General features: G+C 37.5%; 1 protein-coding gene across 12 annotated transcripts in view; it reads left to right on the top strand.

The window, feature by feature from the left end:
* ERC2 (ELKS/RAB6-interacting/CAST family member 2) overlaps nucleotides 1-26164 on the top strand; it is a 901328-nt gene that overhangs the window by 275365 nt on the left and 599799 nt on the right. For all 12 annotated transcript variants that reach the window (XR_004280876.1, XR_004280875.1, XR_004280877.1 and 9 more), the window contains one exon: nucleotides 825-899. Coding sequence is in view for 9 of the 12 variants with exons in the window: in XM_032322753.1 (XP_032178644.1) it covers nucleotides 825-899 (75 nt within the window). In the remaining 3 variants the exon portion in view is untranslated. The remainder of the gene's footprint in view (nucleotides 1-824; nucleotides 900-26164) is intronic.

Raw genomic sequence — 26164 nt, 5'->3', positions numbered from 1 at the left:
ATCTTATCTTTTTCTCTTCAGCCAAGGAAACTTTCAAAGCCTTAACAGAACTGTTCTTTAGAGATGAGGCATGCAAAAAGTGAGCTTTTCAGCTTAAAATTGTAATTATGTTGTTTGTGTTTTACATGAAGTTGTATTTGTCATATTCCAGAGGTCTTGGGTCTACATCTGGCTTTAACCATTTTTGTCTCCTTTCTAACACTGTTGATATTAATGCCAATTTTAATTTCTTGGCATCATGAGTGCATAAACATATCACACACAGATGTGATTTTGAATAAGGACAGAAACTGTAAATTAGGAAGCAAGATATTCACAGGGTTTCATCACATCTATTCACTCCAAAAGTGACACAGTGGTACTGAAAAGGTCTTAAATTGCTCATTTCAAACCTACCTCAGTAGCAAAATGCCATGCGTGCAGTGGATTTGCAACCACGTTAGTCATTTTCTTTCCTCCGTTTCCATGCTGTGTTTGTATTGGGAACACAGAGTAATGTAATTTAGTAAATTATGATTTGATGGCTGGGCAACAGCCCCAGTGTTGAACAGTATTTGGACTATGATTACTTGCTGGCTTTGTCACAGTTGACATTAATTATTGATGGAAGTTTCAGAAATAGCGCATGTGCCAGGAGCTTTTCACCGGAACGCAGGCTCCAGGCAGGAGGGATGCTAAAGAGGGTGGGGGAAGAGTCACCTGTGGCTTGTTTATGTCTGTGCACAGGGAGCCTGCACCCAGTGGGCTGTGTGGTACCTGTGTAAAGGTCATGGTGTGACGGAAGGATGAACCGTCAGGCTTATTTCTATCGTGTTCCTCCCCAGGAATTGCACCGAAGGAGCCAACTTCAGCCGGAGCCAGCCAAGACGAAGGCTCTCCAGACTGTCATTGAAATGAAGGTAGGAGCTGTTCACATTTTTCAAAAACAGCTGTGCCTCCGGAGTTTGTTCTAACTTGTTGTTGCCTAACATAAACACTTGAAATGAACCTTGTGTTTTTCTCTAGGCACCCTGGTGGGTACTTTTCTTCTGGATCTTTTTTCCTTCTTGGGTACATTTAATTTATTGGCCCTTTAATTAGGATGTCTGTTCTGGGCAAAAGAATAAAGGGCTCAAGTATCCCTTGGCTGAAAGGAGCTGGGTTCATTTCCAGAGCATGGCCAATGCTTTCAACCCTAGGGGAGGTTTTGTGTGTGCTTTAAAAGGATATTTCTAAAGCTCGAATAATTCTTTTCTCCTTTTCATTCACATTACAATGAAAAGACACTTTTAAAAAACTAGGACTTGGCAGAGAGAAGTTGCCTTATATGCAGCGAAGTTGTTAAATAATTAAAATTATGCTATCAGCAAAATGTACTTTTCAAAGAATAATACTTTCCTAGGACTCCACTATTTTCTCCTAACCAAATCTGGAAGTAATAATAACTTATTAAATACTCATATGTTATCTTAGTTAGCTGTGGAAGCATCGAACATGCTATTTAAAAGAATCAGAGATCCTCCTGGATAGATTCAGAGGATTTAAAGAATAATGAAATAAATGAGGATGGTTAAGCCATGATGTATGATTAAGAAATAAATCTAAATGAAACCCATTTGCTTTGTCAGTATCTAGAAATGTAAATAAAGGGTTGTTTTTGTTTTTTTTTTTTTTGCTTTCAGTGCTTGCCAGAAGGAAGTAAATAGTGTTTATCGTAAGAGTAAATAATTCTTGATTTAAATTGTTTCATGAAGAAAAACAATTCATAACAATGATGTTTGCAATCTGGTATTCCAGAGTTTAACACTTGAGAATTTTCTGATCACCATTAGCCTACAAGAGAATTCTGTAGCTTGCTGATAGGATAGGATAAAGATTTTTCTGTCTTTATTATAGCACATGATTTTGAACTGTCTGCCAAAAAATTCCCAAGTCCTGGGGATAAAGAAAGTAACACCAGCTATTGAATATTTGGCATGCACAATTCTGATTTGGGATTTTTTTTTTTTTTTTTTGGTCATGACAATGTCTTCATCCTAGTGAATTTTTGTGGAAATAATGTAGAGCATTTGCTTTTAAAACTGTGTCCCCCAAATGAGGTTACATGAGTTGAGGCACTCATAATGCATTTGCAGCAAATTGGTTGAAAAATATTGTCAAAGGAACCAAATGCCAATAAGATTGAATAATCATTGCTAATCTTGCCTCATCAATTCATTTTGAATTTATGTAATTTGAACTTGTTTTGAAAGAAACTTACCATTCTACACTTGTGGGGGAGTATTTCATAACAGATTTCTTTCTTACTTTATAGTGTAGCCAAACTTGAGACTTGGTTGGGGCTCTTTTCTTTTTTCTTTTCTCTTCTTTTCTTTTCTCTTTTTTCTTTCTTTTTTCTTTCACTCTCCCTTCCTTCCTTTCTTTCTTCCTTTCTGTCTTTCTCTTTCTTTCTTTCTTAAGAAAAGAAAAAAGACAAAATATTTTATCTTAAAGATTTTATTTTATTTTACTTTTTTGCAGAGTCAGTCTTTCTTCTACCCACTTCCATGCCTACTACCCCAGTCTCTGGCACTTACTAATGGAGAAGAGGATGTACATAAAATCAATTTCCAAACTATCCTTTCTTTAAAAAAAAAAAAAGTAATTGTGAATTCCAGCAATCTTTGGAGAAACCAGGAGTGACTCTCTTCCAGAGCAGTGGACATTTTTCATGTAAAGGTCTCTATTCAAATACAATTAATACCTTTTGGTGACTTTTAGAAGGAAAAAAAAAATCTGCTTACTTATAACAGTTTCTAGTATCAGATGTTTTGTTAGAAAAGAAACAAATAATACACTCATTTAGGCTACCTGTATGGGAAGGCATAAAACATGACTTCTAGGGTAAATTTCACATTCATATATTATCAGTAAATTGAGTCTGGAGTTTTTCTTTTATGGATGCCAAAGATGGTGGTTTATAGAATATGTTTTTAGGAAAAATGATGATCAATATACTTGTCAGGGAATTGAACCTGGAATTTTTCTGTTGTTTTTGGATGTGTATTAATTTACAAACCACAGCCTTCTCTTTTGTCAGTGGAGAAGTCTGGGTCCCATTAGCATCTATACTCACTATGTAAAAATTGAGTTATGGGGGCAGATGGTAGAGGCTCATCTTTTCAGCTATGTCTGTAGCTTGTGACAGAGGCTGTGATCTTATCCAGTTTTGTATATTACACTCCTGCAAATTTGGAGGGAATTTTAGAAATCCATATTTTACAAGCTTTAGGGTTGACTCTCAAATACAATTGACCCTTAAACCTGGTGGGTGGAACTTAAGACATTGTTGTGTTTTAACTTAAATACCTTTGGATAAACATCGGTATCATCTGGTGCCTTGGCAAAATCTAAAGTTAAAAGGAACTTTCCTAGAGAAAATTTGACCTGTAGTTTCAGGGAGATGACATGAATTAAGGGCTTATAAATTATCTCTACTAGTCCCTTGCTTCTGAGAGAAACTGAGGGTCAACTTCTGAGCCCTCATCTTCTCTGCACATACACTTTTGCATCAATTTGAGAAAGTTGTTAATTGTGAAAATCTGTGAAAACTTGCCTTAATTCAAGCAGCTTTAGAAACTTGGTTTGGTAGTTTCTGTAGATCTCTGTGGGCACCTCTGTGCTTGTACATTGTGAAAATATGTCTGTGGGCAAGCATTGGGGAGGGCCATCTGCCAGCATCAAAGCGGGCGTAATTCTCTTGCAGCCATCAAATCTACCGCAGCCAGTTGAGCAGGGGGCTTAAGGTCATCTGAATGACAATGAAAGGAAGCAAAGTGAATGAAGTTATTTATGATTTATCTTCTTGCAGGAAGCTCCAAGTTTTAATTTTGATCCCGATTTGCTCTGGCAGGTATGTTCCAGGTTTGCACTAGAACATTGTGTGTATTTCTCACAGAAATTAGTTTTCTTGTAGATGGTGCAGTGCTCTTCCTTCTCTTACTTTTGTGTCCAAAGATTCTTTACTAGCTCCTCTTTTCTTCTTTTATGGAGAACTGTCAACAAAAATGGTAGTTAAACAGGTTTTTCCCTTTTTTCTTCTTTAATGTTAATTCCTTTGAAAGAATGTTTTAACCTACTTTTATTATAAATTTGATTTGACATAAAGATAATGTCCAAAATTTCACTTTCTCAGGTTCATTCATAAAGCTGTACCTAGTTTCTTTTTAAGAAAATGAATTACAATAACAATGGTACTAGTCAGATAATCTTAAAATTGTTTTCTTTGCTAATTAAATCTTCCAGGTGAATGAAAATCTAATTCAAAATGGCTAAAACCAAAAGGAAATTTATTGGCTCACTCAACTAGAGAAAAACAGGATATTTCTTCAGGCACAGCTTGATCCAGGGGCTCAAAAGTTGTTAATGATCCCATTTTCTCTCATTCCATTCTAGTTTGACTTCCTTCATGTAAACTCTATTTTCAGACAGCTGCTGTCTGCCCATCTGAGTAAGATGGCTTTTAAGCTCTAATAATCACAAGAAGAAGGGATAGGAAGAAATTTGTGTTTTAAGAAAAGGCAAAAAAGAAACCAACCCCAGAATAATGATAATTACTGAAATGGGGTGTAAACTTCACTCTAAACTTAACAGCCCAGGCTAAAAAGAAAATACACAAAGTTTCCTAGTTCTCATTTGCTTAATAAATTAAATGGCACTCATTCATGAAGAAAAACAAACTTTATGCTAGTGAGTGCCATAAGGGATTTAGTAAAAATTGCAGTAAATGTATTTGATCTGGTGAACTTGTTATCCAAAGTGAATTAAGAAGCTAGGAGTGTAATGTCACTAGGTGACAGTATTTCTGTGGTAAGTAACGTGGGGATTGTGGGTGTTTAGCTTTCTGGTCACATGACCAGCCAGGCACTTGTGTGTCATGAGTGGTGCTTTTTGAGTAACATTTGTTCCCACCAGGCTTTTCTCTGGGAAATGAGCATTGAGCAATTAAGCATTGAGCTTAACCTAAGTTGCTGACTTGTCATTGTGCTGTTGACCAAAGAACAGGACTTTGCATTCAGGTGCTAAACTCCAGTAGTGAGGCTGATCTTTTGTTATTAAAACTAAAGACCAAGCCTTGTTTTCCTGCTCCAGCAGATAACTGCTGTTCTTCCACATGGAGTGGAGGTGAGCTGCAGTTGGGTTAAGTTTCTCTTAAAAGATAGGCTGATACTTCGTCAAGTTCAGGCAATTCAGTTCCACCAGGTATGGAAAGGATGCACTGGAACATGCAGAAGGTGAGAGCTACAGTGGCAACTTTTCCCAAGGTCACACATCTAGGAAAGGAGGGATTTCAAGTTCAAACCTAGGCCACTGAATGCATCCTAATTCCCAGTATGAACTTAATTCAAGTATTGGAATCTAGTCAAGAATACCAACTTTGTGGCTGAAATGTTTTCTTTGGCTATAAGGCCTCCCTATATTTATTTCTTCCATTTTTAAAACTCTTACCTATTTGAGTCTAAACACCGCACTCTACTTAGAATGATTTCTTCTCTTATGATGAGATTTCATAGAAAATTGGTTTCAAGCCTAGTTTTCTAGCCAAGCCATTATGATGGCTTTTAGGCTTTAAGACTATGCCTCACTCTGTTTGTGGCCGTTAGAAACAGTATGAGCAATAATAATAAAAATAGCACCTTGCACCTTTGGTGACACCCCACAACCCGAACACCACTAATTATGCATGAAACCAGACACAGCCCACCTGACATATAATAACCTGCAAATAGGCCTAATTGGCTCCATTTCACAGATGAGAAAGTAGTGTTTTAGGGAGGATAGACAGCTAGGCACTTAGCAACTGAGATCTGAATACAGGTTTTTCCTCCAGAATTCCTATACTTTCTATTCCTTCAGTCTGCTTTTACTGAAGACAGCCCATAGGGTCAATTGGTTTTTCTTTCAAAACTTATATTGGAAATTATGCCCTGGAGTTTGTATTATAGAGCAGGTTGAGGCAGCTCTTGAGAGTTGGAGAGATCTCTGGGATTTTTGGGAAGGTGTATGTGCTTTGTGCTACAAGATAAGGGTGATCCTTTTTACATGTAAGTGTTACCAGCCCTCCAAGGAGGGCCCCAAATATGTACTCTACTGCCAATGTATGCCCTATATTTCCCCCCTGAGTTTTAAGTCTTGCCCTTAAGTCTTTATAACAGTTGGAGCATAACTCATTCAAACTTGCAAAGCCCTGTGTTTTTGATTTGTGCTATCCATTTACGATACCAGAAATTATCCTTTAGCTTATTTTTTTTTTCTTGAGAAATTTCTTCATCTTCTCATCTTTCAATATAAAAAAAAAAAACTGTCCCATTTAACTATTTTCCTTAAATAAGGGGAAAAATGTGGGTTTTAAGTGATAGCCAGAAAAAGCAAAATGTCAAGTTAAATGTTAGCTCTGGATGATATATAGTTGTTATTTGGAAGCAAGGAAGACTTTAAAAAAAAAATGAGACTTCTTTCCTTTTTTTACCCAAACTCTTCTTATGATCTATTTGAATATTTGACTTGCCATTCAGGGATTCCTGCTATGAACAGGTTTAGTTTGTGAGAATTTAACTCTTGAAATTGAATCACGAACACCTGTGTGGACAGAGTAGCTATTTTGTGCACAGCATCATGGTAGATCTTTCGGAAAAACTGAGCACTCAGTTTTTAAGGGGATAATGGTAGGAAGTACATAAGTCAGGATCTAAGAATGGCAAACTGGACTGCAGGGACTCAGAGGATATCAAATGAGAGAGGGGCAGAAAATGATTCCTAGAGGAGGTAACATTTGAGGAGGGCCTTGAATAGTTGTCATGATTTTAATAAAGGGGAAATGGGTGGTTTATAAACAGCGGAAACTGTAGGAGCAAAGGCAAGGAGGCTGGAAAGCATTAAGAATACCTGGGGAAGAGCAAGTCTTTCAGTTTGGTTGAGAAAAGACTTAAGTTCAAAAAACAATAGAAGATCAAATAAAACCATAAGAATGTGGGAGAAAAGAAATAATAAAAAAGTTGAAATCAATGAAATAGAAATCAAACATATACTGGAAGGGAATACCAAAGCCAAACACTGATTCTTTGAAGAGATTAACAAATATGACAAATTCTGCGTAGAATTATTGGGAAAAATAGCCAGTATCAGCACTGAAAGGAGATATCACTGTCAATTTTATTGACATTAAAAATATGAAGAAATTTTATTAATAACATTATGATTATAAAGTTGAAATTTTAGGTAATTTCTTTTAAAAATACAACTTGTCAGAACTGCATGGGAAGAAATAGAATATCTGAGTAGTACCAAATATTAAAGACAATGATTCTATATTTAAAATCTTACCACCAAAAGAAGCAATCCCCAAATCCAAAAACCAACTGAAAGAAAAAACCTGCAGCCCCAGATGGCTTCTCAGTGAATTTTACTGAAGATTTGAAGAAAAATTATCATTAGTCATAAAGAAACTATTCCACAGAATAGGAAAAGAGGGAACACTTCCCATTTTATTTTATGAGGCCAGTGTAACTTGGTATTAGTTCCCAACAAAGTCATTACATGAAAGGAAAATTTCATAACTGTTGATGTATATTATCCTACTGAACTGAAAGTTAAATGATATGACCAAGTAACAAATGACATGACCAAGTTGTGCTTATTCCAAAAAAGCAAGTTTGGACTAATATTTGGATACCAATTGTAAAGTTTTTCCGGCGAGATAAACACAACACCAGGCAATGTTATTTACTGCATTAATAGGATAAAGGAGAAACATAAATGTAATTTCAATAAATGCAGAAAAAACATTTGATAAATGCAACATCCATCCATGTAAAAAAAAATGCTTTTTTTGCAAACTCAGATTAGGAGAGGATTTTCTTAATTTAATAAGAAGCAGCTATAAGAAAACTATAATCAACATCATATTTAATGGTAAAATGTTAAAAGTTTTCTTTATGATATAAAAGATAAGACAGAACTGCTTATTACTCTCACTTCTATTCCATAATGTTCTGGACATCCTAAGTATGAGAATTACAAAGAAACAAATAAAAGCACTTTTATTCACAGGCACCATAATTATACGTGTAAAAAAAAATTTCAGTGAATTCATATATAAACAATTAGGTTAATAAATGAATTTAGCCAGATCGCTAGTCAGTATTTAAAAAATGAATCAAAGTTCTATGTGCCAGTAACACACATTTACAAAAAGAAATTTTGAAAACAATATCCTTTACGATGGCATTAAAAAACCCAAAATATCTAGAAGGAAATCTAACAATGGTGGTACAAGACCCAATTTAAATAAAAGATTTAAAACATAATTAAATGTGGAATAAACAAAACCTTGGGAAAAAAAGAAGAAATAGCTATCAACAATGGAGTGGATAAATAGTGAAATATTCATGCAATGAAATGCTATATGGCAATGAGAAGGACCAAGCTATTGCTTCATGTAACAACATAATTCAATACCCCCAAAACAGCATTGAAAGAATTTAGAGACAAAAGAACACAAACAATCTGATTCTGTTTATATGTGTGTATTCCAAAAATAGACATAAATAATGAATAATAGGGTGCCTGGCCGGCTCAGTTTTTACGTGTCTGCTTTTGGCTCAGGTCATGATCCCAGGGTCCTGGGATTGAGCCCCACATTGGTCTCCCTGCTTGGCGGGAAGCCTGCTTGTCCCTCTCCCACTCCCCCTGCTTGTGTTTCCTTACTTGCTGTGTCTTGTCAAATAAATGAATAAAATCTTTAAAAAAAGATTAAAAAATAATGAATAATGTTAGATGTCTGGACAGTGTATAATTTGGAGGAATGCGGGGTTATGGAGGCTGGGTGGGGCCATGAAGGAAGCTTCTGGAGTACGAGTAGTATTCTGCTTTATGATCTGGTTTGCTTGTGTCCAGGTGTGTTTACTTTGTCATAATTCATCATGCTGAGAACCTATGATTTGGCTAATTTCTTTGTATAATATACTTTAAGTAAAAAGTTCATTTAAATGTAAAGGAAGAAAAACTCAACAGTAGAAAAACCCAAATAATCTTATTAAAAATTGAGCAAAGGATTTGAATAGGTATTTTCCCAATGAAAATGTACAAATGGCCAATAAGGATATGAAAAGATATTCCAAGAGGAAACGCAAATTGAACCCTCAATTTGATACGACTTATCCTCCTCTAGGATGGCTTAAAAAAAAAAAAAAGAAAAAAAAAAGACAGTAACTAACAAGTGTTGGGGAAGATGTGGAAAACCGTACTCTCATATTGGTGGTGGGAATGTAAAATGGTTCAGTCCACTTTGGAAGGCCATTTGGAAGTTCTTCAAAATGTTAAATGTAGGATTACTGTATGACTCAGCTGTTCTCCTCCTAGATGTACACCCAACCATACTGAAAACATATGTAAAAACCTGTACACAAATGCTCATACACCGTTATTAATAATAGCCAAAAAACTAAAAAGAAATCCAAACGTCCATTATCCTATATGAATAAACAAAATATGGTATATGCACACAGTGGAGCATTATTTAGCCATGAAAAGAAGTGAAGTACGGATACATGCTATAACCTGGGTGAACCTTGAAAACATTGTGCTAAATGATTCTGTTTATATGAAATATCCAATATAGGTATGTCTGTAGAAATAGCAAGTAGATTAGTGGTTGTTAGGAGATGGGGGAGAGGAGAAAAAGGAGTGACTGCTGATGGGTGCAGGGCTTTTGGGTGGTGAAAATACTGTGGAATTAGATAGTGGTGTTTGTTGCACAAACCACTGAATAGCACACTGTCAAAGGATAAATTTTATGGCACATGTAATGTATATAAGGTAAGCTGTTATTCAGAAATAAAGATATTCCAAAGGAAAGGATCAATAACTTTGATTACTTAAAAACTAAAACTATAAACAGAACTATAATCAGGAGATGTATTTCTAAGGTTAATAGTAGTTAGAGACTTAATATTCTTAATATAAAAGAAGATATATTTATCAACGTGGAATAAAAGCTTGGGGAAAAAAATGTACCAAGATGTTGACACTAATTCTGAATGAGTTGATTATAAAGAAATTTTTCCTCTTTTTTTTTTTTTCTTTCCAAATTTTTATATTTTCAATAATGTGCATTCATTACACAGGAATGATCAGGAATTATTGGGAAAAACAGCAGTACGTTCATTGAAAAAAGCTTAAAGCCGTATAGTTTCTTCTTTCTGATTTTCTTTTGCTGAACAGAGAAGGCTCCAAAGAGGAGAAGGCTAGGATATTTATTTATGGTTAGCAGAGAAGGTTAAGTTATTTACGAAATTGATAATTTGGCTCTGCTGCTCTGAGTTTCCCATCTGTGAAATGGGACCATGATACCAGCCTGCATAGGGTTGTGGAGAATATTAAAATGAATTAAGGCATGGGAAAGTCCTGGTACATAATAAATGCTCACAGAATTCTTTGCTTCTCTATCCATTCCCTTTCAGTCTGGAAATTGAGTTTTACCTATGAAAAAGAGGTGGTACCTTTGAGCAAGGATAGAGAAGGAATGTAAGAAGTTTACTTCAGGCAGTCTTATCTCAGAATACATATAGGTGGCAGTGGAAAGATTTTAAAAGCATCTTTGAAAGGAGAAACCAGTAGAGAAAAAAATAGTGACTGCCAGTAGGCCTGTGGCATAATAAATGACCTAGGGACCTGGCTTTCTGGCTGTTGGGCCTTTGGCAAGTCACTTGTCTTTTCTGGCTCTCACTGTTCTCATTTGGCAAATGAAGAGATTGGACCAAGAGTCCTGCTTTAAAAGTTCTACCAAGTTTTGAGGGTAGGAGACTGGCAATTTGGAGTCTCAAAGGGCCTGCCTGCGGAGTCTGAATTGACATGACATTCTTGCAAAGTTTAAATCTTTGCTTTGTTTGCTCCATTTTGGCCAGCCCTGCCCAGGCCAGCAGCCCCTGCATTCTCCCTTGTTGGTGCTCAGGTTCCCAGTCTATTGTTTATTTAGGGATCGCAATTTCCTTACTGGCGTGCGCCTCCGCCAGCAGGGTTGAGAAGTCAACCACAGGCCTCATGTGAACTTCCCCTTTCAAGTTTCAGTAATGACAGTGTACTGGCTGTCACATGCCTCATCCCTAAGGCATGGTCCAGTTTCCACATCCATCAGGCTGTGCTGGTGACTTGGGGTGGCCTGAATTCCTCTGCCGCCTGTTGCTTTTTCCATGAGACAAACTGGTTGCTCATAGAAGGATTTGTGGTATGTTTTGGAGATCTTAAGAATGAGGCTCCAAACCAGGGTTGTTGAAGGCATTGTGGGGATGGTTTAAAAGGAGTGGGAAGAGCGAGTTCAGGTTGCTAGAGTCCAGTGAAAAGAGCTTCCTCACCTGATCTTTTCTTAAAGAGCACTGCAAGAGAATAGAGGTGTCAGATGTCCACCTTTTCATTACTTTTTGAAATGCTGTCACTGTTTTTGCGAAGTAGTCTTTTTCTGAATCTCTGGGAATTCAAACTCTCTTTGTATTTATATGTACATGTGAAAGATGACTTTGACCAAGCCTTAGGGAGGGTGGGGCTGCACACAGTACACACTGAGGGGCTACCCTTTCATTTGGAAACACTTTCTGAAATTTATTCCTCCCTGTCCTCTCTTCCCAACCTCTTCACTATTTTCTTTTGACCTTGCTCTGTGATCTTTAAAGGCTAATCATACTGTGTGGAAGAAAGGATCAAAATAACCTAGCTGCTAGGTGGCACACCTTCTCTGAAGCCAGTTCTCCTGAGGTTTTCCTGGAGACAGCAAGATCCTACTGTGTGACTTCCTCTCTTCTACATGTGGAGGCAACCATTCCAGTGTATTAAAGGTGTTAAAAAGTGACTGCATTTCTGGTCAAGTGGAGCGTTTACAGGGCATGAAAGTTATCTAAGTATTTGTTTGCTGACAAGGAACCTCAAGCAGAAGTTGAGCCATCTTGGGCCTAGAAAGTTATTGCAAAAAAGGGAAAATCTTTGGTAAGTTATTTACCTTCTAAAAATCTCCTGACCTATAAAATGAGTAAAATAAGTACTTAATTCAGAGGGTTATAGGGAAGATTAAATGATATTTTCTAGCACAGTGTTTGCATTGGTAATCAGTACACATTAGCTGTTGTTGTTATTAACTGCATTTTTAATGCTGGAATGGGGAAGCATTGCTTCTGTCCTATACTATTCTTTTCTATATTTTCAGATAATGCAAATATGTTTGTATCTTCAACATAAACAAGGGAGAAAACATAGGTCTAAAAAAGAAATCTTTTGATGAGGCTTCATTCCCCCCGAGGAGTTTACAAATAAATATAGATTTTTTTGCTCACCTGTATTCTGAAAGGAAATGTCCTTGGGTGACACCAAGTCATGTACTTTTTATTCACTCCCTAGATGAATCTGATGCACCTAGTCCACAGACTGGCACTGGGGAGCTTCTGCTTTAGTGTGTTACACAGGCAGATGGAATTGATTTTGGATTAGCCAGTGCTCCCTTCTGTGCATTGGAAATGTAGAAAACTATCAGTATTAACGGAAGCAACTTTCTATGAAGGGCCAATAGTTAGCTGAGAGGCACAGGTGCAACTACACTGGTTGTTAAAATATTGAAATATTTCTGTGGTTATCTCAAATCCCCAGACTATCCTCCCCTACTCCAGCAACTAAGGAGTTAACCCCTGGCCTCTCAGGGACTTCCCAGACCTGGTTCCATTGCTCTGGTGGTATCTATTCTGGTTGGTTCTTGTCCCGTGCTGTACTGGTTGTTGAGTGACTCAGCAATCACCCTGATTCTATGGGATTTAAAGTACGCTCAAATATTTTCTGACTCTCTTCCTTTCTTGAAACATTACTCTTTTATTTTTTGTGACCTTTTCATGAGCTCCATCAATTTTACACCTCTTCGTTTTGGTGATTCCTGTGCTGTTTTCTCTATACTCCTTTCTTAACTGTGTCTGAGAATTCCTTCACCACTAGGCTGATGATCTATCATCTCTACTGTCTCAACTCCCATTTTGGCTTCTGTTTTTATTATTAACTTTTCAAAGGTCATCTTGTTGCCTTCTTTTGACCAGCTTATAAGCAACTCCTAGCTGGATTCTGAAGAGTGCTTATCATTCAGCCCCTTCTTTTTTCCCCAACTCTTCTGCAACAAAAAGTGATCTACACTTTTCAATTAGTCCTGTCTTCTTACTCCTCTTCATACATAATTCATACTTATTATCTTATTCTTTCAACTTATATTAATTAAAGATTATGTGCTGGATACCATGCTGAGTAAGTACTCTTGACTTTGTATGTGTTATTATTTCTGGCTAGAAAGAATTTCATCTTCCCTATAATAATCTTATTTTTATTCATCTTGAGACCCTATATTAGGCCCCTGTGCTTTCTGGAGATTGACTACTCTATGGTCGTCTTACCCATTGCTGACCTCTCTTTGTAGATTTGTAGACTATTGTATCTAACTGTATTTTGGTGTTACCTTTCATGCTATTACTTCTGTGGCTTACTCTTGTGATTGCAAGTAGCTGAAACCCTGCTATTGTATTTTGGTATTCTGGGGGAGTGGATGGTTCAGATATAGCTGTACCTAGCTGGTCAAATGATGCTGTAAGGACCCAGTCATTCAGGCAGATTCTTTCTTTCTTTCTTTTTTTAAGATCTTATTTATTTATTTGACAGAGAGACACAACGAGAGAGGGAACACAAGCAGGAGGAGTGGGAGAGGGAGAAGCAGGCTTCCCGCTGAGCAGGGAGCCTGATGTGGGGCTCAATCCCAGGACTCTGGGATCATGATGTGAGCTGAAGATAGACTCTTAATTACTGGGACACTCAGGTGCCCCATCATTCAGGCACATTCTTAGTCATAGTATCAAAGAAGGCCATAACCAGCCATAGGCCCATCTTTTCCTTATCATTCATAATATCAAAAGGAGAAACATAGGGTCAGAAAAGGAGAGGCCTCTGAATTTATGTTAGTCCCCTAAAAGAACTCTTGATTGGCCTTGATGGCATAAGGAATTCACTGCAGATCAATCTGCATCCAGAGAATCCATGGTTCTTGCCACAGAGCAGGGACACACAGGAAAACCCCACTAAAACCACAGGCAACTGGAGAGATGTAGTTCCCAAAAAGAAAAGAAGCTGAGCAGACAAATAAAAAAGCAATTGATAAATTCTACAGCTAGAAATGGGAAGAAGGTAATATTTGTAGAGCACCTGCTGTGTGTTGACTGTTATTCTAGAAGGCATACGTGTTCTCATTCATGTAATTCTTATAACAACCTGAGGTTATAGGGTTAGCAACCTAAGGAACATGTTCACATAGATGGGGTAGACTAAAAGTGGAAGCTACTGTCCTCTACATGGTCACCTCACAGAACTGGGGAATGGGTGGGAATGTACTATACTGTTCTTGGCTAATAATAATAATAATAATAATATACTCTTTTACTCTTCTGGGGGAGGTTCCATGACAGGTACTTTGTATGCAACATATGCATGCATATATTGTGATTTTCATGACATGCTCTTGAGCATAGTCTTATTTCAGAGAGCCTCAGCATTTTGCCCAAAGACGTAAATGCCTGAACCAGGTTTTACATCCAGGTTTGTGACTCTCGAAGGGTCAGGAAGATTGTTTTATCTTCAGGTGTTTTTTCTTTCTTTCTTTTTTTTTTTCCCCCCCTGACTTGAATCTATTAACAACAACAACAAATTCATATATGGAGACCAAAACCTCAGGTTGTGTAGTGTCCTGAAAGAAACATACCTCTGCCCATGGGTCATTAGCTATGTGCACAGAGACAGGATGACTGGAAGGATGCATTCCTGAGGCATGGGCTTCATGAAAAATGAGTCAGAAGTAGGCAAATGAAGCCATGGAAAGAAACACTGAAGCACCCTAGTTGCTTTGAATTTGACTTGATTCTGTGCTTGTACATTTTGCCATAAAGAATTAGGTACTGTATGAACAAAAATCAATACTTTCACCAAAAAACAGCATGTCCTCTGTCATCTTCTCATCTAGGTCACCATCTTTTTACAGTTTGATAAGGCCCAAGAAGTTGAGTCACTAATTTTTTTTTTTGTTTTTAGTTTTTCCTTCTAACATGCTTTAGGACCATGTCGACTTCTTTCTGGAGTGCTTGGTTTGGGCTTACAAAATCGCGGTTAATCCCACACAGTAAACCCTTCCAAAATCAGGGCATTCCTCAGATAGCCTAAGACCAAGAGAAGCTCAGTTATGTTTGCAACTAAAACTAGATGAGTTTTAAAAGTTAAGCCTTCAGAATCCTCTATGGCATCCAGTAATAATAGTCCAGAATTTTATTCTGAATAAAGTGTAATTAGGTTGGGATGTTTCCTGAACATTAGATCACGGCTTCTTCCTTAAACCAAATTTGCCCTAAGTGCCCTGATCAATGTCCGTAGACCAATACATGATCATGGTGAGTTCCAAGCTCTGTAAAAACGACTTGTATTTTCTTCTTGGTCTGATATTAATGAAACCAGTAATTCTTACTGTATTTGGAAAAAAAAATCACATTATGACACTTAGCAATAAGATAGTTTTTCTTTTTGGACTAAATGATACTGCTTTTTTGATGGTCCACCTACTCATCATTTCAGTGTTCACAGTTCCTAGAGAGGAATTGAAATCTTTTTCTTGCTATTTAAGGGGAACATAATGTTCAGTAAATACAAAAAGGGAAATAAAGGCATCTGGACTGGAAAAGATGCTCCAGATAATTTACTCCCAGGGTTGGTGTACACTTAGGCCAAGATGGTTAGCTCTTTTTTTTTTTTTTTTTTAAAGATTTTATTTATTTATTTGACAGAGAGAAATCACAAGTAGATGGAGAGGCAGGCAGGGAGAGGGAGAGAGAGAGGGAAGCAGGCTCCCTGCTGAGCAGAGAGCCCGATGCGGGACTCGATCCCAGGACCCCGAGATCATGACCTGAGCTGAAGGCAGCAGCTTAACCCACTGAGCCACCCAGGCATCCAGATGGTTAGCTCTTGAGAGTAGGTTAGTGTTTTTCTAAATGTACTTGGCTTGCAAAGTTGTCTTGGTCTCTTCTGCACTGGTCAGTCTTCTCCCTCGTGTATGCTGTACACCTGTAGTCATTTAAAACGCCCACATCACCTGAGAACCTTGTGAAAATGCAGATTCAGATTCAGTAGGTCTGGGTTGGGGCTTGAGATTCTGCATTTCTAAAACTCTCTCTGGTGATATTTGTGCCACTGGTCTGTGGACCACACTTGGAGTAACAGTGATCTAGATTGTACTCCATGTTAGAGAAAGAAGGGTACCCATGAATCTTGTTGAGATCTACCTACTATCTCACGTACGTGGCTATGTGACTGATATCCTATAGATGCTCAGTACGTATTTGTGGAATGAATGAGAAAACTCCCTGCGCCTAAGTTTACTATCAACTGTAGCAGACATGTCTTAGATAAACTCAGAAATTAATAAAGAAAAAAAAGGATAAAGCAGAGATATACTTATTTCAGTCCTCCTTCTGACTTTTATTTTCATTGCAGTAGTCCAGCACCTGTACTAATATTTATGGCTGGTTTAAGAATCAGCAGGTGGATCTGTAGGCTGGATGGCTGCTAGGGATTCAATTCCAGTAGTTTATTTATTAATTGCCCATCAGATAACTTTTACGTCTTTTTGAATGATAAATGTAAAATAGTCTTGAGTATGAATCTTTAAGTAGGAGTGATGATCTGTAATTGATGTATAAAATTTTTACAAGTATTATTTTATGAATGTGTGGAAAGAAATGATTTGAAGAGACTTTTTTTTTTTTAAGATTTTATTTATTTATTTGATAGAGAGGGACACAGTGAGAGAGGGAACACAAACAGAGGGAGTGGGAAAGGGAGAAGCAGGCTTCCTACTGAGCAGGGAGCCCCATGCAGGGCTCCATCCCAGGACCCTGACATCATGACCTGAGCTGAAGGCAGAAGCTTTGTGACTGAGCCACCCAGGTGCCCCTGAAGAGACTCTTAATCTCACAAGACCAACTGAAGGTTGCTGGAGGGAGGGAGGGTAGGGAGAGGATGGTTGGGTTATGGACATTGGAGAGGGTATGTGATATGGTGAGTGCTGTGAAATGTGTAAGCCTGAAGATTCATAGACCTGTACCCCTGGGGCAAATAATACATTATATGTTAATAAAATAATTAATGAAGTATAAAAAATGATTATTTAATTATTATTATTTTAAAAGATTTTATTTATTTGACAGAGACCACAAGTAAGCAGAGAGGCAGGCAGAGAGAGGGGGGAAGCAGGCTCCCCGCTGAGCAGAGAGCCCCATGCAGGGCTCAATCCTAGGACCCCAAGACCACGACCTGAACAGAAGGCAGAGGCTTAAGCCTCTGCCCAGGCACCCCCAAAAAGAAATGATTTAAAAGATATTTGATTCAGATATTTTTTCCTAACTAATGAGGAATGAGCAAACACATTTCATCTGTTTTTTTCCTTCCTGAAACTTTATGTCCCACATTCTTACAGTCCTTAATGAAAATATGGTATAAAACAAAACAATTTAATGGTTGATATATCTCAAGACAATTTGAAAAATGTTACCTGAGACATGGAGTGGTAGGGTCTGAGGGCATGGGGGTGTATGTTATTTCACTGCTCTGAGCTCAGAGAAAGCTCTCAGTAAACCACTTTGAGTTACAGAAGCCAACAAGGTGATCTAGATATTTAAGCACCTAATTATTTTAAAAGGAGGGTAATAATGGTAAGTTTCCCCTTGAAAAATCTAAATCACTGTTTGGGGTCTTCACTTATGTATATAACCCTGAGCTTAATGTGGTCATTAAAGTCTTTTTTTTTTTTTTTTTTTTTTTTTTTAAGACTTGACTTCTAGAGGAATAATACTGGGAAAAATGAAATTAAATAGAATACTTTGCTTTAGGACTTCCCCAGAGTCATTAATGCTAATGTGCATAGGGAATCCCCAGTAAGCATTTCTCAGATTTATTTGACCTTGAAATGCCCTTTTCACAGAGCTTTTGTGTTCTGTGGATTTTGGGAAAAGCTATTGTATTTTGAATTTCACTTTCTCCATCTCCAAGGAAGGCCCACAATGGTCTGCTTTGAGAGTTTATTTCTGAAACATAATCAAAATGAATACTTGAAAGTCAGAACATACATTATTTTGAAGTATCAGTGGTAAGTAACATGTGAAGATGTTTAGATGAAGAAAATTCTGGTGATTGGAGGTAAATTTTGCTCTGCCTTTTGGAACTTCACTTTTTTTTTTTTTTTAAAGATTTTATTTATTTATTTGACAGAGAGAGATCACAGTAGACAGAGAGGCAGGCAGAGAGAGAGAGAGAAGCAGGCTCCCTGCTGAGCAGAGAGCCCGATGCAGGACTCAATCCCAGGACCCTGAGACCATGACCTGAGCCGAAGACAGCGGCCTAACCCACTGAGCCACCCAGGCGCCCTGGAACTTCACCTTTCAGGATGTTACAGCATTATGTCTTCACTTCAGATCAGTGCTTAGAGTTCTTGAGATCTGCAGTGAGCCTCGGTTTTGAAGGGCAACATCTGTATACCACATTGCACCCCATTAGGAACTGTGAGGCGGTTTCCTTCCATAGTTCTCCTTAAATATAGAAGTTTAGAGTAATTAATCTTAGTTTTTGAGATTTGAAAAAAAAAAGAAAAGATGAAATTTCTTCTCCCTGAATTCCTCAGACTGAGGCAATCGAGCATCTGTGAACAGGGCAGTCATTTTATTTACCTTTATATTTCATACCAGACTTCCTAATGTCTTTCTCTGCCTCAGCATTTTGAGTATCTTCTTGGGCACAGTCAATACACCATCGTATATATCTATGTATTTTGTATCTGTTCTTTTCTCTAGAGCTTCATGATACTCTCCTATCTCCTTTTCTCTATGCTTAAAGTTTCATGTATGAGTTCTGTTGTCCTTAAAGTTCACTTCTTAAATAACAGAAACAAATCAGGATAGGAAAAAAATAGGTAATTATTAAAGTGACTTCACAACAACCCCCCTTTCTTTCCTTCTTTCTTTTTTTCTTTCTTTTTAGTATTTTGGTATTTAGTATTTTGGGATACTTGTGGCTTGTGAGGAAAAAGAGAAGTTGATTAATTTAAGGAAATTAGTTAAAGTTAAAAATATTATTTTTAAAATGTGTTTTACTGTTTGGTGAAATTTTAACTCAGATGCATATAGGTTAATTTTTTTATGTTATGAAATCTCTATCTTGACCCTGTTCTGATCTTTCTTTAGCAGTATGTAATTTTTTAAAGTACAGTAAAAAAAACTCCTTCTAACCCAGTTAGAAGCTGGTGATTGTGGTTATTGCTAAGGAAAGCCTCAGGATTTGACTGAGGGGAAAGCTGAAGATACATGCCTACCCACCCACCCCCACCTCCGTCTATGTGATTGAGACATATCAAAAATTAAGGTGTAAGACACAAGGACCACAAAGTGTATTGTATACACAAACGTCTTTATAGGTATATATGTGTGTATACATATATACATATGAATATGCTCACTTTAGACTTGGGTCTGAAATCCCAGAAGATTTTGTATTAGAATAGCACAGATGTTGACCCTGCCTTTTACACTTAACTTACAGTTAAACTCTTGTAAGATTGTACTTAGATCTTTGTAAATGCTGAAAGATTTTATCTCAAAAAGAGGAAATCTCTGTCATATTAATTAGAGTTTTAATTGATAACTGTCTTTGTATATGTTTTAAAGTAGTAATATAATCTTAAGGCTTTCATGCGGATAGATAAAAGTGTTAATAGTGGGTATATCTGGGTGATGGGATTATCACAATTATCTGCATAGCTTTTTAAAAAATTATTTACATATAATGTATTATTTGTTTCAGGGATACAGGTCTTTGATTCATCAGTCTTACACAATTCACAGCACTCACCATAGCACATACCCTCCCCAATGTCTATAACCCAGCCGCCCCCTTCCTCCCACCCTTCTCCCCTCCAGCAACCCTCAGTTTGTTTACTGAGATGAAGAGTCTCTTATGGTTTGTCTCCCTCTCTGGTTTCTTCTTGTTTCATTTTTTCCCTCCCTGCCTCTCAAATTGCTCATATCAGAGAGATCACATGATAATTGTCTTTTTCTGATTGACTCATTTTGCTTAGCATAATACCCTCTAGTTTCATCTGTGTCATTGTAAATGGCAAGATTTCATTTTTTGATGACTGCATAGTATTTTATTGTATATATATATACCACATCTTCTTTATCCATTCATCTGTTGATGGACATCTAGGCTCTTTCCACAGTTTGGCCATTGTGGACATTACTGCTATAAACATTGGGGTGCACATGCTCCTTCAGATCACTACATTTGTATCTTTAGGGTAAATAGCCAATAGTGTGATTGCTGGGTTGTAGGGTAGCTCTATTTTCGGCTTTTTGAGGAAGCTCCATACTGTTTTCTAGAATGGCTGCTCTAGCTTGCATTCTCACTAACAGTATAGGAGAGGTCCCCTTTCTCCGTATCCTCGCCAACACGTGTCGTTTCCTGACTGGTTAATTTTAACCATTCTGATTGGTGTGAGGTGGTACCTCATTGTAGTTTTGATTTGTGTTTCCCTGATGCTGAGTGCTGTTGAGCACTTTTTCATGTGTCCATTGGCCATTTGGATGTCTTCTTTGCAGAAACGTCTGTTCATGTCTTCTGCCCATTTCTTGATTGTATTGTTTGTTCTTTGGGTGTTGAGTTTGATAAGTTCTTTCTGGATTTTGGATACGAGCCCTTTATCTGATATGTCATTTGCAAATATCTTCTCTTATTCTGTTGGTTGTCTTTTGGTTTTGTTCCCTGTTTCTTTTGCTGTACAAAAGCTTTTGATCTTGATGAGGTTCCAATAGTTCATTTTTGCCCTTGTTTCCCTTGACTTCGGCGATGTTTCTTGGAAAAAGTTGTTGCAACTGAGGTCGAAGAGGTTGCTGCCTGTGTTCTCCTCACGGATTTTGGTGGGTTCCTGTCTCACATTGAGGTCTTTTATCCATTTTGAGTCTGTTTTTATGTGTGGTATAGAATATGGTCCAGTTTCATTCTTCTGCGTGTGGCTGTCAAATTCTCTCAGCACCATTTTTTGAAGAGACTTTTCTCCACTGGACTTTCTTTCCTGCTTTGTTGAAGATTAGCTACTATAGAGTTGCGGGTCGATTTCTGGGCTCTCTATTCTATTCCATTGATCTATGTGTCTGTTTTTGTGCCAGTACCTTTCTATCTTGATGATTACAGCTTTGTATTAGAGTTTGAAGTGTGGAATTGTGATGCTGCCAGCTTTGGTTTTCTTTTTCAATGTTCCTCTAGCTATTCGGGGTCTTTTCTGCTTCCATATAAATTTTAGGATTATTTGTTCCATTTCTTTGAAAAAAATTGATGGTATTTTGATAGGGATTGCATTAAATGTGTAGATTTCTCTAGGTAGCATAGACATTTTCACAATATTTGTTCTTCTAATCCATGAGCATAGAGCATTTTTCCATGTCTTTGTGTCTTCCTCAATTTCTTTCATGAGTACTTTCTAGTTCTCTGAGTACAGATTCTTTGCCTCTTTGGTTAGGTTTATTCCTAGGTATCTTATGGTTTTGGGTGCAATTGTGAATGGTATCAACTCCTTAATTTCTCTTTCTTATGTGTTGTTGTTGGTGTATAGAAATACAACTGATTTCTGTGCATTGATTTTTATATCTGAACACTTTACTAAATTCCTGTATAAGTTCTAGCAGTTTTGGGATTGGGGCTTTTGGGTTTTCCACATAAAGTATCATATCATCTGCAAAGAATGAGAGTTTGACTTCTTTGCCAATTCTGATGCCTTTTTATTTCTTTTTGTTGTGTGATGCTGAGGCTAGGACTTCTTGTACTATGTTGTATAGCAGTGGTGATAATGGACAGTCCCACCGTGTTCCTGACCTTAGGGGAAAAGCTGTCAGTTTTCTCCCCTTGAGAATGATATTTGCTGTGAGTTTTTCATAGCTGGCTTTTATGATATTGAGGTATGTACCCTCTATCTCTACACTTTGAAGAGTTTTGATCAAGAAAGTATGCTGTACTTTCTCAAATGCTTTTTCAGCATCTATTGAGTGTATCATATGATTCTTGTTCTTTATTTTATTAATATATTGTATCACATTGATTGGTTTGCGGATGTTGAACCAAACTTGCAGCCCAGGAATAAATCCCACGTGGTCGTGGTGAATAATCCTTGTAATTACTGTTGGATCCTATTGGCTGTTATTTTGGTGAGAATTTTTGCATCCGCATTCATGAAGGATATTCATCTGTAATTCTCCTTTTTGATGGGGTCTTTGTCTGGTGTTGGGAGCAAGGTAATGCTGGCCTCATAAAATGAGTCTGAAAGTTTTCTTTCCATTTCTATTTTTTTGAATAGTTTCAGGAGAATAGGTATTATTTCTCCTTTAAATGTTTGGTAGAATTCCCCTGGGAATCCATCCAGCCCTGGGCTTTTTTTTTTGGCCGGGGTGGGGGGGGCAGAGATTTTTGATGACTGCTTCAATCTCCTTATTGGTTATGGGTCTGTTCAGGTTTTCTATTCTTCGTGGTGCAGTTTTGTAGTTTATATGTCTCTAGGAATGCATCCATTTCTTCCAGATTATCAAATTTGCTGGTGTATAGTTGCTCATAATATGTTCTTATACTTGTTTGTATTTCTTAGGTGTTCATTGTGATCTCTCCTCTTTCATTTATGATTTTATTAATTTGGGTCTTTTTTCTTTTTGATAAATCTGGCCAGGGGTTTACCAGTCTTTTTCATTCTTTCAAAGAACCAGCTCCTAGTTTCGTTGATACGTTCTACTGTTCTTTTGGTTTCTATTTCATTGATTTCTGCTCTGATCTTTGTTATTTCTCTTCTTCTGCTGGGTTTAGGCTTTCTTTGCTGTTCTTTCTCCAGATCCTTTAGGTGTAGAGTCAGGTTGTGTATTCGATTCCTTTCTTGTTTCTTGAGAAGTGTTTGTATTGCTATATATATTCCTCTCAGGAACATTTTGTCTCAAAGAGTTTGAACTGTTGTGTTTTCATTTTTATTTGTTTCCATGAATTTTTTCAATTCTTTAATTTCTTGGTTGACCCATTCATTCTTTAGTAGGATGCTCTTTAGCCTCCATGTATTTGAGTTCTTTCCAACTTTTCTTTTGTGATGGAGTTCTAGTTTCAGAGCATTGTAGTCTGAAAATATGCAGGGAATGACCCCAATCTTTTGGTTCTGGTTGAGACCTGCTTTGTGACCCAGGATGTGATCTATTCGGGAGAATGTTCCATGTGCACTAGAGAAGAATGTGTATTCTGTTTCTCTGGGAGGGAATGTTCTGAATATATCAGTGATGTCCATCTGGTCCAGTGTGTCATTTAAGGCCCTTATTTCCTTGTTGATCTTTTGCTTAGATGATCTGTCCATTTCAGTGGGGGGTTGTTAAAGTCCCCTACTATTACTGTATTATTGTTGATGTGTTTCTTTGATTTTGTTATTAATTGGTTTATATAATTGGTTGCTCCCATGTTAGGGACATAGATATTTAAAATAGTTAGATGTTCTTGTTGGACAGACCCTTTAACTGGGATTGCCACCCCAGTTTTCTTTTGATGCCCATTAGCATGGTAAATTGTTTTCCACTCCTCACTTTTAATCTGGAGGTGTCTTTGGGTCTAAAATGAATTTCTTGCAGACAGCATATCAATGGGTCTTGGGTGTGTGTTTTTTTTTAATCTATTCTGATACCCTGTGTCTTTTAAATGGGCATTTATAGCCCATGTATATTCAGGGTAACTATTGAAAGATTTGAATTTAGTGCCATTGTATTGCCTATAAGATGGCTGTTACTGAATATTGCCTTGGTTCCTTTGTAGTCTGTTACTTTTAGGCTCTCTCTTTTCTTAGAGGACCACTTTCAAGATTTTCTGTAGGGCTCTTTGGTGTTTGCAAATTCTTTTAGTTTTTTTGTTTGTTTTTTTGTTTGTTTTGTTTTGTCCTGGAAGCTTTTTAATTTCTCCTTCTATTTTCAGTGACAGCCTACCTGGATATAGTATTCTTGGCTGTTTTTCTCGTTTAGTGCTCTGAATATATCTTGCCAGTCCTTTCTCACCTGCTGGGTCTCTGTGGATAGGTCTGCTGCCAATCTAATATTTCTACCATTATATGTTATAGACCTCTTGTCCCAAGCTGCTTTCAGGATTTTCTGTTTGTCACTAGAGGGTATCATGCTTAGTGAAATAAGTCAATCAGAGAAAGACAACTATCATATGATCTCCCTGATATGAGGAAGTGGAGATGCAACATGGGACGTTAGTGGGGTAGGAGAATAAATGAAACAAGATGGGATCAGGAGGGAGACAAACCATAAGTGACTCTTAATCTCACAAAACAAACTGAGGGTTGCTGGGGGTAGGAGGGTTGGGAGAGGGGTGTGGGTTTATGGACATTGGGGAGGGTATGTGCTATGGTGAGTGCTGTGAAGTGTGTAAATCTGACGATTCATAGACCTGTACCCCTGGGGATAAAAATAAATTATATGTTTATAAAATAAATAAATAAATTTAAAAAAAAAAGAAGTTTTACTATTAGATGACGGGGTGTTGACCTATTTTTATTGACTTTGAGGTGGATTCTCTGTGCCTCCTGGATTTTGATGCTTGTTCCCTTCACCGGATTATGGCAATTCTCTGCTATAATTTGGTCCAATATACCTTCTTCCCTGCTCTCTTTTTCTTCTTCTGGGATTCCAACCATTCTAATATTGTTTTGTCTTATGGTATCACTTATCTCTCGAATTCTCCCCTCCTGGTCCAGTAGTTGTTTATCTCTCTTTTTCTCAGCTTCTTTATTCTCTATCTTTGGTCTTCCATATCCCTAATTCTCTCTTCTGCCTCCTTTATCCTCATAATAAGAGCCTCCAGTTTTTATTGCATCTCATTAATAGCTTTTTTGATTTCAACTTGGCTAGATTTTAGTTCTTTTATTTCTGCAGAAAGGGATTTTATTTCTCCAGAAAGGGATTCTCTGGTATCTTCCATACTTTTTTTGGGTCCAGCTAGCACCTTGATAATTGTTATTCTGATCTGTAGTTCCGACATCTTACTAATGTCCATATTGATTAGGTCCCTAGCCATTGGTACTGCTTCTTGTTCTTTTTTCCTGAGGTGAGTTTTTCCACCTTGCTATTTTATCCAGATAAGAATAGGTGAATAAGGGGCGCCTGAGTGGCTCAGTGGGTTAAGCCGCTGCCTTCGGCTCAGGTCATGATCTCAGGGTCTTGGGATCGAGTCCCACATCGGGCTCTCTGCTCAGTGGGGAGCCTGCTTCCCTCTCTCTCTCTCTCTCTGCCTGTCTGTCTGCCTACCTGTGATCTCTCTCTGTCAAATAAATAAATAAAATCTTAAAAAAAAAAAAGAATAGGTGAATGAGAGAATAAAATACTAAAAGAGTAACAATGATCCCAGATAAAGATATACTAGTCAGTTTGGAAGACACCAGAAACTAGGGAGAGAAGAAAGGAAGATTAAAAAAAAGACTGGTGAATAGAACAGAGCCACACACCTGATACTGGGTGGATTTCAGTCTGTTAGAAGAAATTGTCTCCCATAATCTTACAGAAAGGAAATCTCATATATACATATATGTGTGTGTGTGTGTGTGTGTGTGTGTGTGTGTGTGTATACACACAAAAAAAATCATGGTAAACGTGATGAAGGGATGGAATATGATGGTGGAGATGAAATTTAAAAGGAGTTTAAAAAAAAAAGAATTTATTTATTTATTTGACAGAGATCACAAGTAGGCAGAGAGGGAGGCAGAGAGAGGGGGGTGGAAGCAGGGACCCTGCTGAGTAGAGAGCCTGATGCGGGGCTTGATCCCTGGACCCTGAGATCATGACCTGAGCCGAAGGCAGATGCTCAACCCATTGAACCACCCAGGCATCCCTAAAAGGAGTTTAAAAAAGGAAATGATAAGTTAAAAAGTTGGTTGAAAAAAGAAAAAAAAAAAAAAAAAGAGGAATGAATGTGTTCAAGCTGGATACTAGAACAAAACCATGCACTAGATTTATGTATATTTTGATCTGTTAGAAGAAACTGTATCCCA

Source organism: Mustela erminea, chromosome 1 (assembly GCF_009829155.1).
Source record: "Mustela erminea isolate mMusErm1 chromosome 1, mMusErm1.Pri, whole genome shotgun sequence".
Taxonomy (NCBI): domain Eukaryota; kingdom Metazoa; phylum Chordata; class Mammalia; order Carnivora; family Mustelidae; genus Mustela; species Mustela erminea.
Note: the sequence above shows the minus strand (reverse complement) of the source record. Positions and strands in the feature narration are given on the sequence as shown.